The sequence below is a fragment of the Gossypium hirsutum genome, chromosome A11 (assembly GCF_007990345.1).
Source record: "Gossypium hirsutum isolate 1008001.06 chromosome A11, Gossypium_hirsutum_v2.1, whole genome shotgun sequence".
Classification (NCBI taxonomy): Eukaryota; Viridiplantae; Streptophyta; class Magnoliopsida; order Malvales; family Malvaceae; genus Gossypium; species Gossypium hirsutum.
Genome location: NC_053434.1, coordinates 8,654,756 through 8,668,493, shown reverse-complemented (window position 1 = coordinate 8,668,493; position 13,738 = coordinate 8,654,756). Strand labels below are relative to the sequence as shown.

Sequence of the window (13,738 nt, the reverse complement as noted above, 5' to 3'; positions counted from 1 at the left end):
GTTTTATATTGTTATATTATGATCGCAGATAAGCTTATATTTTAGAGCAAATGATCTCAATATTTTAATTTTTGTTTAATTCAATAAAAATTTTCAACTTTCTAGAGATTGGATATTGCAAGAATCAAATTAATTGAAAGATGGAAAAGGATAAATTTATTTAGATGAGGAATTAGACGTGCATTCCATTTTATTTATTTATTTATTTTTGCATATGCGGCTTAATTGTGTGTTAGATTGGATAAGTCAAATAATTGTTTTTAGGGGTTTTCTCCCCTTAATTAAAGTGATGAACACTGAATAGATTCCAAGCCACAATGGCTATAATCCTCTTAAATTTCGTTTTTTTGGTGAAAATTTAGATATAATAACTTTTTCTTTTAAAATAAAATTTTATTTTAACTCTTTATTTAATTTATATTTTTTGTCAATTCATCTAAAAATAGATAAAAAAATTAACTTTATTGACATGGCATTTACACAATCGTTCACACTTATTTCATGTTAGCAATTAATTAAATTTTAAAAAATATATATTTATAATTTTTATACTTCTTAAAAATTTTAAAAATTATAACTTGTTAAAATTTTTAAAAATTAAAAATTTAATTAATTGGGCAATCCAAGTATATGCCATCAACAATATAAGTTTAATAGTTAAAAAAAAAGGCAAAAACTTAGATGGAAAACTAAAATAATTTTTTTTATAAAATTGGAAGGTTAAATAAGTCATTATGCTGAAAATTTATTTATTTATTTATTTTCATATTGTATATGTATACAATGTAAATTTAGCCTTCAGTATTTACATTTTTAATCAATTTGGCCCTTATTCTTTTTTTTAGCTAAATTTGGCACTTAATATTTTTAAAAAAGTTGAATTTAAACATCATCATTTCAAGTAGAGTTAAATTGTTGTTTTTAAACTAAAACATTAAATTTTTAAACATGACGGTTTGAATTGCAATTCACATGTGCTTCATGCTATTTTTATGAATTTTTATAATTTTTTTTGAATTTTAAATATTTTTAAAATTATTTGTTCATATTATATATAAGCCAAATAATACTATGTCAACATGAAAATACATATGTACAGTCATGTAGTTATCACACCAATATCCTCAAAAAAAATTAGTGGTTTAGTCAACATTCCAGTCAAAAAAAGTAATTTGACTCTTTTTTAAAAATTTGAGGGTCAAATTTAGCTCAAAAATAGAATAAGGATCAAATTGAAAAAATGTAAATGTTAAGGGTTAAATTTGATATTATGCTAATTATCAATAATTAAATTTAAACTGCTGCTTTAGAGAGGAAAATCCCCAAATATTAAGTAGATGAAGTATGGTTAATAAATTAAGGAAAGAAAAGTGATGAACTGGACATTGCATGATCATAAAATAAAGTAATTTCATAACTGAGGTTCAACCTAAAGCCTTACAAGAAACAGGTACTAGGTAGCTAAAGGGAAGGCTACAATGGCTGAAAACAAATGCTTGTTAAGAGAAAAAACTAAGTTTCTTTTTCTTCCTTTTAACAGTGCATTTGCTTGGTTACCAAGTAACCCAAAAACAAGAGATGAGCATACTGAACCTAGAAACCCAACAAATTGAATACCGGTTGATGATTAGTTTATGATCTGATTCTCATCATCACTTAGCTGCAACTCTTTCTAGTGCTTGTTTGATCATCCCTGCAGGTGCAATGGCTGCTCCACGAAACTGGGAAAATAAAAAAGGACAGGATTCTTTGTTAAGAATGGAACAATAAAGAACTGAGGATTCTGTTAAAACAAGCCTGATCGTACGAACCTTAGATTTCAGGGTTAATGTGACAAGACCATCGAGAGTGCACGATTGGACGGTGTGAGCATCCAAATGTAAGTTGTTTATAGCCTCCATGATATCCAGCAACAAGAATTCCCTGCAAGGACATTTTATTTCAATTATAACTTCCAGTTCTTTTATGCTTACTTTCACGGCTGGTGCAAGGCCATCTTTCGGAATAGTCCTATTTAATTCCGAACCAGATTCATGGAGGCTTTCATCAATGTCACAGGCCTTCCTCTTGTTTATCCAAGGCTTCTTGACACTGTCAACTTTTCTGTTTTCGTAATTATCTGAAGTCTGCTCCACCACATCCAGGCAATTCCTTCTAGGCCTTGCCTCAAACTCCATTGAATTCTTGCAAGATTCCAACTCTTCTATCCTTGCTTCTAGCTCTTTCAGGTACTTAATTGTGTCCTTGAGAATTGATTCTTTGTCAATCTGCAAAAACAAACACTGCAGATCAGAATAAACTTTTATAATAAGACACCGTATGTAAAAAAGATGTATGAATTTTATGTCATAGTGGATTTCTAGATAACATAAAATAGCATCTATGAAAGTCAAATAACCTCATCGATAGAAGGAACAATTGATTTGAGGACCTGGAATTTCTCTTCCTCCCTTCTTTTCTCAGGTAAAACGTGTCCTGTGGCATCAATATTGTTTTCCAATTTCCCAAGGCTACATTTGCCTCTATGCATTAGAGGCACTGCAAATAGAATCTTTTTGAATATGTTTTGATGTAGCCTTGGTCTATGAAAATTTTCCATTCCTTCTTTCTTCCAACTGATAAAACTAGATTTGTAGCCACAGGTAGTGAAACTGGGGCTTTCGATCAACCAGTTTGAAGTACTTAGAATAGCAGAAACAGTTCTTTTGTAGTGCAAGTCATCATCAACTTCAAGATCCAAGGAGCTCAGTATTGTGTGATTTCCTTGTTGGAATTCTTTAAGATGAGAATGGCTTACACTTCCCCGCTTGGGAGAAGAGATTCCTGCTTTTTCTTGAATGCTGAAGTCATCATCCATGAAATGCCAACTTTGTACTTGAGAAGCAACACCATTCACATCTTCAAGCATGAATGAGTCATCCATCTGATGATTTTGTTCGAAGCCATTTGAACACTCATCAGGGGAGCTGATATTGAAATCTTCCTTGATACTTTCATGTAACTCGTTGAATCTCTTGTGATCGAATTTGATTTCTTTAGCAGGGGAATAGAGGTTCTCCAAGTCCAACAAATCCACTATCTCATGGTCAACCTTGGCACATATAGGATCTTTGTCATCATCTGCATTATGAGGGGCAGAGGTAGATTTCTCAGAGCAAACAGGCTTTGAGAAGTCCAGCAAGGAAGCTTTAATATGCTGGAGCAGATTCGGATCCTCCGGAACCTTAAGAATTAAGAATTTTCAGAGAAAATAAAAAGTACCATAATTGCTTGATTCCTTAATAAGTTCTATCGCTACATTTACCAAGATCCAAAATGGAACTTACTAGTTCAGTTACACCTAGCTCAATAACACCTCCTAGGTAGGGAAAACATACCACAGTCTGCACAGCAAAATTAATAGCCAAGATGAGACAGGTTAATTTTACGACAAGATTTACTTCATACAAGGAGGTATCATCTTACCTGAATAGATGCACTCTATGGGGAAATGATGGACATCAAGTCATGTAAAAGCAAGTTGACAGGTCAGTCAATTGGCAATCTTGTAATGCATTAAAATTAACAACATTCAAGCCAAGTGAAAACAAACAAACAAACAAACAAACCAACCTTAGCAAGCAAAGAGCGGGAGAAAATTTTACTATCTGCATATTGAGCATTACATAACCATATGGTTTCACCATTTGCAAATGCTTTTCCTGGCAAACTATGCAACAGAATGTAAAACCAAGAATTAACAATTATGCAAACCAACGAACAGATATAAGGCAATAAAGTTTGATTGATAATTTATTACCCTTGTCCAGGAGTGAATACAAAGGACATGCAAACCAAGTAATACCACTCTGTATCAGACAAATCCTCTGGAGATAATGCAGCAGAAGGTCTCTTATTTTGATCAGTTTCACCTTCCAGCAAAGATTCATAAAGCTCTCTCAGTTGTTCACTCCTTTGTAGCCCTATTTTATCTGCTTTAAGCTCCAATGCTTGAACAGTCTTCCTAGTCTTGATATCTCCATTGTAGTATCCATCTCCCCATTGGATTTCCCTGGTGATTATCAATCAAAGCCATATCATTTTGTGGTAAATTTAACCAAAAATGATTCTCTCCCATTACCATACCCAGAGTTCTATTTGTGGTAAATTTAGTTTACATCGGCTATCAAAACATATTTTAACCAAAAATGAGGATTGAGATACATGAACAAGATTAAAGTTGATGAAAGCAAATGATCCAAGTAAAGTTGATGAAAGCAAATGATCCAAGTATGAAAAAAATACCCTTGTTGTGTAGCTGATAAAGACCAAAAGATTGCATAGCTCCATTGTATACTCCTAACAGCCACAGCAAGCTGTTTCCTTAAGTTTTCTGGCACCCCAACCTGGTTTTTAACAACATTAGCCATTTGACATAACAAAAATATGACTGGAAATTCAACTTGCTATTTCTGGAAAACCTATTAACAACAAAATCCACCCTTGTTTTGACAGGTTTTTCTCAGCTAACCCAAAACCGATAAATTTGCTTTCAGCAAAGTGGAATATGTACAAACTCAAAAAGGCAGGACATGACCAAAGACAGACAAACTTTGGAGCTTATAGTACTTGGTTTTTTCCTTCCCCCTTCTTTAAGATTGCAACAAGCTAGGTCAAGAATATTTCTGAATTAATAAAAAGAAAATGCAGAGCAATATGGCAACTTGGTTTTCAGAAAAATGCAAACAGAATCTGTCTGGCATTTATCCATTGTATCGTTTTCCTGAACCTTTCTTCTTTAAATTCACTGTGGATAAGTTTTATGAACTCTTTTGAGAGAAAACGAAGAATTAGATCATGCGTCAGAAATTATTATTATTATTATCATTATTATAAGGCTCATTATCGTTGATAATTAAGTGAATATGGAACGGTTTGAGTGTTTCTTTTTTTTGTGAGTTTCTGGGTTAAATATTTTATTTATATAATACAATTATTATTTTTAAACCTAATGCTGTAAATAGGTCATCATGTATGTCAATATGTATTCTATTTTAGGATTAATATATGTTTTCTATGCATAAATTCGTATGCATTATGATAAGAATTTATATAGTGTAAATTCATGAAAACATACGAACTACTTACATATGAACGTAAGATCCAAGAAATATAAATTACGAGTTAAGATCCAATCGAAAAATTAAATAATGAATTGGTGATAATAAATACCGTAACACAAAAAAATTACAACTTGGACCAATTTTTTAATACTATACAACTATCAAACAACAATTATATGGATGTTTATATTTGATTGTTTTAAAGTTTTTGTTTTGTTTTTTCAACACTAGGCTCGAACTTTTTTAAAGCAGTAATTATGATTTATGAAAATTTATGTCATGCCTTCTTTTTTTTCCCACATGATAACATTAACTTGTCATTGTCAATTCTAAATGTTTTATTATCTATCATTTGACAGTTTGGGATGACACTTTTCTTTAATTTAATACAAAATTATGCATTATATAATTATTTATTATTATTTTAGAATAATTAATATTTATAAGTAATATTGAAATTGAATTCAATAATACAAGTACTATGGGCTATAGACCAGCAGAAGGCACAGCTTTATCCATGCAACTTTTCTTCTTTCTTGTTTTGTCTTCATAAAGGCAAAATCTTCACTTTATTTTTCTTAGATTTTTTTATAATTAATAATTATAAACATGGCTTAAAAACATCAAATTTCTTACTACTAAAGTAATAAACCCCGCACCTATCGGTGGCAAAACCTTTACTTCAAAAACCCCACACATCTCTTTTCTGAATATAGAAACCCCACACATTTGATTTTATATGTTCTAGATATGACATTTTAAATTTTTTTCATTTCTTTTATCTTTTAAAATACTTTTTGTAGATTTGGTGTTATAAAAAAAAATTAAAAAAATCAGAATTTCGGGGAAATAATAATATTAGATTCCTTCCATCATGATATAAGCACAGGTATTATTTTGGTTTCAAATTACTTCTCAGGTAAATTCAAATTAAGTTAAAAGCCGATCTATTTAGTTATACAAAACTTTTTATTTGAATCTAATTGATGTCATTCCAAACCAACCAATGACACTTCTAAGCTGCTCATTATAGAGTGATTTTGTCTGTAGGAAAACAAAATGCAGAGCAAGAATGGTAGGTGAGGTTTGTAAAAGGCAGAGACCGTAGAAAGCGCGATGGCAGGCTTTAGTGGCGTTGAACCCATAAATACCAAGGTGAAATATAATATAATATCGTATACATTATTGAAGTGGCCCAGGCCTCTCCCTCCTCGCCTTAAGAAGAAGAAAGATGAGCTTCCACCGAGTTACATTACATTTTTGTTAAAATTTGATCCTCTTAATATAATATCTTTTTGGCATCATCTATGTGAGTGCTTTATTGTCCACATTATACCTCCCATCATCATTTAACCTATTATGTATAATTTATACATTCAGTACCTGTGAGTTTAAATTATTGGATTTATTTACGTAATACTTGTCATTCACACATTATAGATATATTACTTAACTCTCCAATCCTCTCTCGAATATCACATCACGGCTCATCACAATCTCCTCTTTATATCAAAAAATATATATTATACACATATTCAGAGTCAAATATATATTTCTGACATTTGGAGTGGAAGATTATAATAAATGAGACTATGTTTGCAATTGCATGCATCAGGCAAATGTCCGAGTTGTCTGGAAACAATTCAAAACAAGTTCCCTTTGGAAAATTGGAATCTTGCGTTTGACTGGTTTTCATTTTGCCCTGGTTATCGTGCCTTTAGGAAATTTGCTTTGCCTATCTGCACTACAAAACAAACCAATGCTAGAATCCATAAATGATAAATGAGATGAAACCTTGTTAATGTCTTTCAGTGGGAATTGCTAGGTAAAGACCCAAAAATATGAAAAACTATAAATAACTCTCAGGTGGGATGGTTTATAGTTTTATACCAATACATATTCTAATGTGAAACTCTGAAGTTGAAAAAAATTGACCTTGTTTGAAGCTATAAATGTGGGGAGCTGGTTTTCTTTGTACGTCCTCGATGGCAGTACAAAAAGAAAAAAAAAAGAAAAAAAAAACTTGCCAGCACCTATCATTAAAGCAAAGATTCTGGGCAAAGAAAATCACGTCACTCTCATTGATAATAATGATAAGTGCATGTGTTTTGGGTGAGTGGTTGTTCCAGTTCTCAGTTATGACTTACTTTTACTTGTATAAAGATGAAATAAAGAGAAATAAAAGGTTACAAACACGTCCTTTGATTGACGACATGGCCCGCTCTTATCTTCCCATTTAACCTTCATGCCTAAAACTGGCACATCACATCACATCCCAACCAGCATCAAATTACTTAAATTTTTATCATAATTGGTATCCTAACTTCTTTTTTTTATATAAGATGCTGAGTATCTGAGTTAATAAAGAAATTTTGTGTATATTTTTTAAATTTATTTAGTATTCTGAAATTTTCACGTGGGAGTACTTTTTCTTTTTATTTGAATGTATAATATAATAATTTGTTAATAATATATTATATTTAATTTATGTTCGTATAGAGCGAGAATGCAGAGTTTTTGATGGGACGGAGCAGAGCTATGATGGTCCAGGTTCAGATGAAACATGTGATTGATTGAGGGTTCTTTAATTATAACATCAGAAACCAAGCAAACATAAAATACCAAGTCAACGTTAAGCATGTGCCCATGAATGATGATCCATGACCTATGACTAATTATTATAAGTGTAATAATAAAAATTATTAGAAAAAACAACATTTTGCTTTTTAAGTTTTCATTTAAGTTAAAATTTGGTTTGAAAATGCTTCCATTTCATATTATTCATTTGATTATTATGTAGTAAAAATTGAGGGAAAAAACATAAATTGACGAGATATTATTTAGTATTGTTATACCTTTGGTAGTTTGGACATGTGTTAGCATCAAAAGTAGCATTTGATCCTTTTATTGACTTTCTTTAAAATTGTGTCTTGATACACTTTCTATTTGAATTAAAGGAGTATTAATATTTCATGCCCTTAAACCTTGAATCTTTAACCACTTACTCTCAGACTTTTGGATAAGGCTAAATTTACTCATTTAAAAAAAGTTAATCCCTGCATTTTAAGTGTGAATATACTTTCAAAGTGATGTAAGATCTACTTGAGCATAACAATCTCGTACTAATTGAAGGAATAACAAGATGGGTCAGATGGTGCACATTTTTCACGCATTAGATGAGGATAACTATCCTTATAGCAGTCTATCAAGTCACACTATTGAGCAAGTGGACCTCTCCTATAAATATCTTGATCGGCGATGAAGAAAGGATCTTGTCTTTCAGCATTTAAAGTTACTCTGAGTAATTGTCCTCTTAATCAATTTGTCATCTTATTTTTGTTCCGTCTCTCGAACTCTTTAAGTAAACCAATCTCCACAGTGTCACCTTTCTCTCCTCCTTGTTTCTTGTTATCTTCCTCCCTCGTTATGCATTGATCAACAGGTATACTACAATGGTTTTATCATCAATTGAATTTTAAATCAATTAATATTATCACTATGGTAACATCTTTAAAGATGTGGACTTGAACACATTTAAGTGTATAATATCTTTCATTTAATTTTAAGAATGCTATAACTTTGTATGTATATATTTATAGTGTAATTTTTCTTTTATTAAATTTTGAGTAAATTAAAACTACATAATTATTTATTTCTAATAATTCATTTGAATTGAAAGTGAGAAAACTTGGATAAATACTTCAAAACAGAAAAAGAAAGAGATAGACTCATATATGCTTTGATATTGGGCTAAAGTTGACAAAAGAAATATAATTGAAATGGGCTTGTTGCTGTATCATAAAGCCATTGGGTGTTGGAGTTTGAATGCCATAATCCGATATTTGGGCCTTTGTATATCGTTTTATCAAATAAAAAGACCAACGGGAAGAAGCCTGTCAAAATATCAGCCACGCGCAAAGAAAAGAGTGGTCTGTCACGTTCCTCCTTTCAGCTAAAGCCTCATTAGTTTTCTTCTTTTTCTTTTTCAAGCTGGCTTACTTTAGTGGCAACCGGTACTTAAAAAAACTCTTCTTTGCTGTTGGATCCATAAAACGTCACTGTGAAGCATTTCAGTCTTTCCTTTATTTCCCCGCCACACGAAATTCACTCTTCCCTCCCTCTTTTCCGTTGAGTTGCCCCGAAATATTTTCCGATAGAAAATGAAAAAAAGCCCAAAGAATTACGGTCAGATTCTTCTAAATAAAGGAAATGTTTCCATTTTATTTCCAAGTTGATCTCTGCAAAGTGTTCAATTACATTCCAATTCAGGCAGTTACTGGAAAAAAGAATAAATCAAAATGGCGGTTTCATCAGTTCGGTTGTTCAATAATTTATACCCGTCACGTGCTTCTCTTATAGCTTACTCAACATTACATTCTGGGTTTCCCAACTCATTGGGTTACAACTCGTTTCGGGTCAAGGGAGGTCTAGTTTCTTCTATTTCCGGATCGTCCCGGGTTCGAGCCTCAGTTAAAGGAAAAGGAGAAAGAACGGAGGATTATCCACTAGCCGGTGATTCCACAGATAACAAGAAGGTTTCCAATCCGTAATTTGTATTTTATTATTGTTTTCACTAGAAATAGAATCCGTTGAGAATCTAAAACTAAATGTCTCTTGTTTTGGTAGGTTGCAGAATCGTGGCCGAGATCATTACAGCGGGATTTTGCTGGCACACCTTATGTTCCTGTATACGTTATGCTACCGGTAAGCTTTTTAAACTCGATCGCATGATTTTTTTGAAATGTTTCCTAGTGAAAACTAGATTGTTTATTTTGTTTCTGTTATATAATGTTGGGGTTGGCAGCTGGGTGTTATTGACAGGAACTGTGAGTTGGTTGACCCAGAGGGTTTGACGAATCAGTTAAGGATTTTGAAGTCAGTTAATGTGGATGGTGTAATGATTGATTGCTGGTGGGGGATAGTTGAGGCGCATGCCCCTCAAACTTATAATTGGAGTGGCTACAGGAGGCTTTTTCAAATTGTGCGTGATCTTGGGCTTAAGTTGCAGGTGAGTAATAGTGCAGTAATTCTTGTTTGCCATTGTTTGTTTTAACAATAACTAATTAACTATGCGTTCTATTAAAGATGCTACTTGTATTCCCTTTACTTCATATGTATTGTAGGTGGAAAAGGACTAGTTAGTAGTTACTAGTTATTCCGCATTTTATCTTTACACACTGTGAGCTTGTGATGACTCGACTTGATCTTTAAGAATGATCCGAGTTATTAGCTTTTGGAGTTTATGTAAGCTGAAAGTGGGATGAGGTTGTTTACTGCTTGTTTTTTATCTATGAATGCCATGCTTTAGTTTGATATAGGCATAGGGTGATCTTATATCATTTATATGAAATATTTCATAGATTCAAGTCTTGAGACCAACATGGTAATCAATATATCATTCAACTGACATTATTTGGCACTTGATCTTTTGAAAATCCTTTTCTTCTTGATATAAAATTGGCACAGGTTGTAATGTCATTTCATGAATGTGGAGGGAATGTTGGAGATGATGTAAATATTCCACTTCCTCAGTGGGTAAGAGAAATTGGAGACAGCAACCCTGACATATATTTCACAGATAGAGAAGGAAGGAGCAATACTGAATGCCTTACATGGGGAATTGATAAGGAGCGGGTTCTAAGGGGCCGAACTGCTGTTGAGGTATTACAGTTGACTATGGTTATTAAGCTACACTGGATATTTATGCTTCTATCTATTACTAATAACTTTGAGAAAATCTTTCTTACTCTCTCTATCTTGCTTGGTTCTGTTCTGTTCCTGTGACTCTAGACATTAACAAGTTCCAACCTATTCATAAAAATTTTTGCACAGCCTTACAGATTTGGATTCTATAGGATTGAAAATATTTAGAACAGATGTCTCTTGTTGTTTGCTTTTTTCCTCAATCATTTGTCAAATAATTTTTTTTCTTGTGATGCATGGCTAACCTTTAAGACATATTGGCTTGATTTGTGAGTGCAGGTTTACTTTGACTACATGAGGAACTTTCGTGTAGAGTTTGATGATTTCTTTGTGAGTGGAGTCATAGCTGAAATTGAAGTAGGGATGGGTCCATGTGGGGAGCTACGTTATCCGTCGTATCCTGTAAAGCATGGTTGGAAATATCCTGGTATTGGTGAATTTCAGGTACATTTTAAACCTTTGTTAATTACTACCAGTTTTGATGATTCAACATTAATTGATACGTTTGCAGTTGTTATCTTCCAAGCCCTAATGGAACTCTTTTTTAGTTCAGTGTTATGATAAATATTTGATGAAAAGACTAAAGAAAGCAGCAGAGATTAGAGGACTCACTTTCTGGGGTAGAGCACCAGATAATTCTGGTTCTTATAACTCTGCACCTCATGAGACTGGATTCTTTCGTGATGGAGGTGATTATGACAGCTACTACGGCAGGTTCTTTCTTAATTGGTATTCTCAAATTTTGGTTGATCATGGTGATCGTGTGCTTGCTCTGGCCAACTTGGCTTTTGAAGGCACTTGCATTGCTGCAAAGGTCAGTGCTGCAGCCTGTTCGATTCTCTCAAGCTGATTTAAATTATATGCTTTAAAATAAAGCTACAAGAAAACTCTTATCTGCCTTTTGTCGTAAACAATTGTGGCTTTGCTTTGATTTCTTTCCCAGCTATCTGGTATACATTGGTGGTATAAAACAGCCAGCCATGCTGCAGAGCTGACTTCTGGGTTTTACAATCCTGCACATCGTGATGGCTATGCTCCGATTGCAGCAATTGCATTAAACTTCACATGTGTTGAATTGCGCACCTTAAATCAGCACGAGGGCTTCCCAGAGGCAATGGCAGACCCAGAGGGCTTAGTTTGGCAGGTAACAGCATTTTTTTTTTTTAATTCTGGGAATTTGATTTTACTAAAGTAGAAAACATTGTAATAGAAATGGATTATTACTATGTTAGCATGTGTTCTAGGATAAAAACTGATTTATCTGTTGGTTATAAGAGTGGTGTTGATTTCTGACCAGACTCCTATCTTCAGTCAAGTATAAGAATCTTTGCATCAGGCCCATTCAGTTGGTTATAATGTGTGCAATGGTGATGTTGGATGAGTCTATGGCTTGATTGTCCTGGCAAACTACATCTAATTTTGCTACCATCTTTCAAATTTCCAGGTGCTGAATGCCGCGTGGGATGTTTCCATACCGGTTGCTAGTGAGAATGCTCTTCCATGCTATGACAGAGAAGGCTACAATAAGATACTAGAAAATGCCAAGCCCCGGAACGACCCAGATGGCCGCCATTTATCGGCTTTTACCTACCTCAGGCTCAACCCAGCACTGATAGAGAGACGCAACTTTGTAGAGTTTGAAAGATTTGTCAAGGGGATGCATGGTACTATATTAGTATCCCTTCTCTCATTTATTCTTTCATTTTGATAAACAGATGATCTTCCTAAGTAGTAGATTCGACCTGATAAACGGAACCTTAGTAACTGTATTGGGAGCTTGTACTGCTTCTACAAGTATATAAACTTTATACCTTTTATCAATTACTTGAAGCTTAACAAGTTATGCCATCATCATTTATAGGGGAAGCAATATCAGATCTCCCATTGAACTGAAAGACCTGCTACCACCCAAGGGGAAGGATGGACGGTTGCTGCTTAGGAGAAAGAAAGATACGTATAACTTTGTAGATGTTCTTTTTACATAATTTAGGATACGGATGTAAAAGTATATACTTATGAACATGATTCCCTCAAGTGAGCAAGAGCCGATGGATATGAGAAAAGTCTGAAACTTTGGGAATGCCTCTTCACCCCAGGCAAGCTTATTTTTATCTGCTGCAATTAGGTCTGTTTCAGTAACTGTATTTTTTTATTCACTTTGGTACCCGAACTTACAATTAAATTTATTTTGGTACTTAGGGTTCTATCAAGATTTGATGATATGACCAGCGTTATTGGAATAGAACTAAATCATTCGGTTGAACTGACTGGATGTGAACTGATCGGTATAATGATCCGAACAAAAGGGTTGAATGAAAATTACTTGAAATTAGTGAAAACTGAAAACCGGAAGAAATCCAAAAATTGAACAGGTTGAATTAATTTAATAAAAAATATATTTTTAGATTTTTTTACGAATTTTTAATTATTTGTTTAATTATTGTTAGCTTGGCATCCTAATCAATTGAGTTAAGAACCAGTGGTCTAATTACTTCAACCATCAGTTTGGTTATTAAAATATTTGAGTGTGACATTTTGATATTTTATTATGTCATTATTTGAAAGTTTATATAATTATTTTAATTTTTAAGTGACGATGTGGTATAATATGATACTATCAATTTTTTTTATTATATATTTTTAAGTTAAAAGATTAAAATGAACTTTAATTGCTATATTCAAATACTAAAGTGGAAAAAAAGTATTAAAGTGAATTTAATTATTAAATTTAGAGTTAAAAATTATATTATTTCATCTTAAAAATGTGTATGGACTGCCTCCATATTCTGTAAATAGATAATGTTGATGTTGAATGATACTCTAATTGGGGCTGAGCTGTTATATGTTTTCTATATTGCTATTTAGTAAGTGCAGTGTCCGTTCCTCTTGAGCCTTGACTATTTGCCCTCTCAAATAAAAGCAGCCATAAATTA

General features: G+C 32.9%; 2 protein-coding genes across 4 annotated transcripts; one reads left to right on the top strand and one right to left on the bottom strand.

Moving 5' to 3' along the window:
• Positions 1–1,390: 1,390 nt before the first annotated feature.
• LOC107922841 (transcription factor GLABRA 3) lies at positions 1,391–4,845 on the bottom strand. Of its 2 annotated transcripts, XM_016853029.2 has the most exons (9): positions 4,553–4,845; positions 4,285–4,385; positions 3,800–4,051; positions 3,613–3,709; positions 3,466–3,480; positions 3,327–3,383; positions 2,399–3,223; positions 1,812–2,267; positions 1,391–1,721 (listed from the first exon to the last, which is right to left on the bottom strand). In XM_016853029.2, the coding sequence occupies exons 1-9, from the start codon at positions 4,571–4,573 to the stop codon at positions 1,653–1,655; spliced, it is 1,893 nt and encodes a 630-aa protein (XP_016708518.2). In that variant the 5' UTR covers positions 4,574–4,845; the 3' UTR covers positions 1,391–1,652. The 2 variants fall into 2 exon arrangements, with proteins under 2 accessions (XP_016708518.2, XP_016708517.2); XM_016853028.2 differs by having other exon boundaries at positions 4,285–4,844.
• A 4,160-nt stretch (positions 4,846–9,005) lies between these two features.
• Positions 9,006–13,209, top strand: LOC107924580 (beta-amylase 2, chloroplastic). Of its 2 annotated transcripts, XR_005904805.1 has the most exons (10): positions 9,006–9,637; positions 9,729–9,806; positions 9,907–10,110; positions 10,569–10,763; positions 11,085–11,249; positions 11,359–11,619; positions 11,749–11,949; positions 12,250–12,469; positions 12,667–12,901; positions 13,005–13,209. XR_005904805.1 is itself a non-coding variant. In XM_016855095.2 (9 exons), exons 1-9 carry the CDS (start codon positions 9,401–9,403, stop codon positions 12,696–12,698), a joined length of 1,593 nt encoding a protein of 530 aa, XP_016710584.2. In that variant the 5' UTR covers positions 9,006–9,400; the 3' UTR covers positions 12,699–13,209. The 2 variants fall into 2 exon arrangements, 1 of the variants encoding a protein (XP_016710584.2); XM_016855095.2 differs by having other exon boundaries at positions 12,667–13,209.
• Positions 13,210–13,738: the final 529 nt, after the last annotated feature.

Excerpts from the sequence above, each read along its gene's own strand:
- LOC107924580 (XM_016855095.2), top strand. The coding sequence starts at position 9,401 with ATGGCGGTTTCATCAGTTCGGTTGTTCAATAATTTATACCCGTCACGT. Across the intron at positions 9,807-9,906 it reads CTGTATACGTTATGCTACCG|CTGGGTGTTATTGACAGGAA; the intron begins GTAAGCTTTTTA and ends TGGGGTTGGCAG. Across the intron at positions 12,470-12,666 it reads ATTTGTCAAGGGGATGCATG|GGGAAGCAATATCAGATCTC; the intron begins GTACTATATTAG and ends CATCATTTATAG.
- LOC107922841 (XM_016853028.2), bottom strand. The coding sequence starts at position 4,409 with ATGGCTAATGTTGTTAAAAACCAGGTTGGGGTGCCAGAAAACTTAAGG. Across the intron at positions 3,710-3,799 it reads GTATTCACTCCTGGACAAGG|TTTGCCAGGAAAAGCATTTG; the intron begins GTAATAAATTAT and ends TCTGTTGCATAG. Across the intron at positions 3,224-3,326 it reads AGCTAGGTGTAACTGAACTA|GTTCCGGAGGATCCGAATCT; the intron begins GTAAGTTCCATT and ends TTAATTCTTAAG.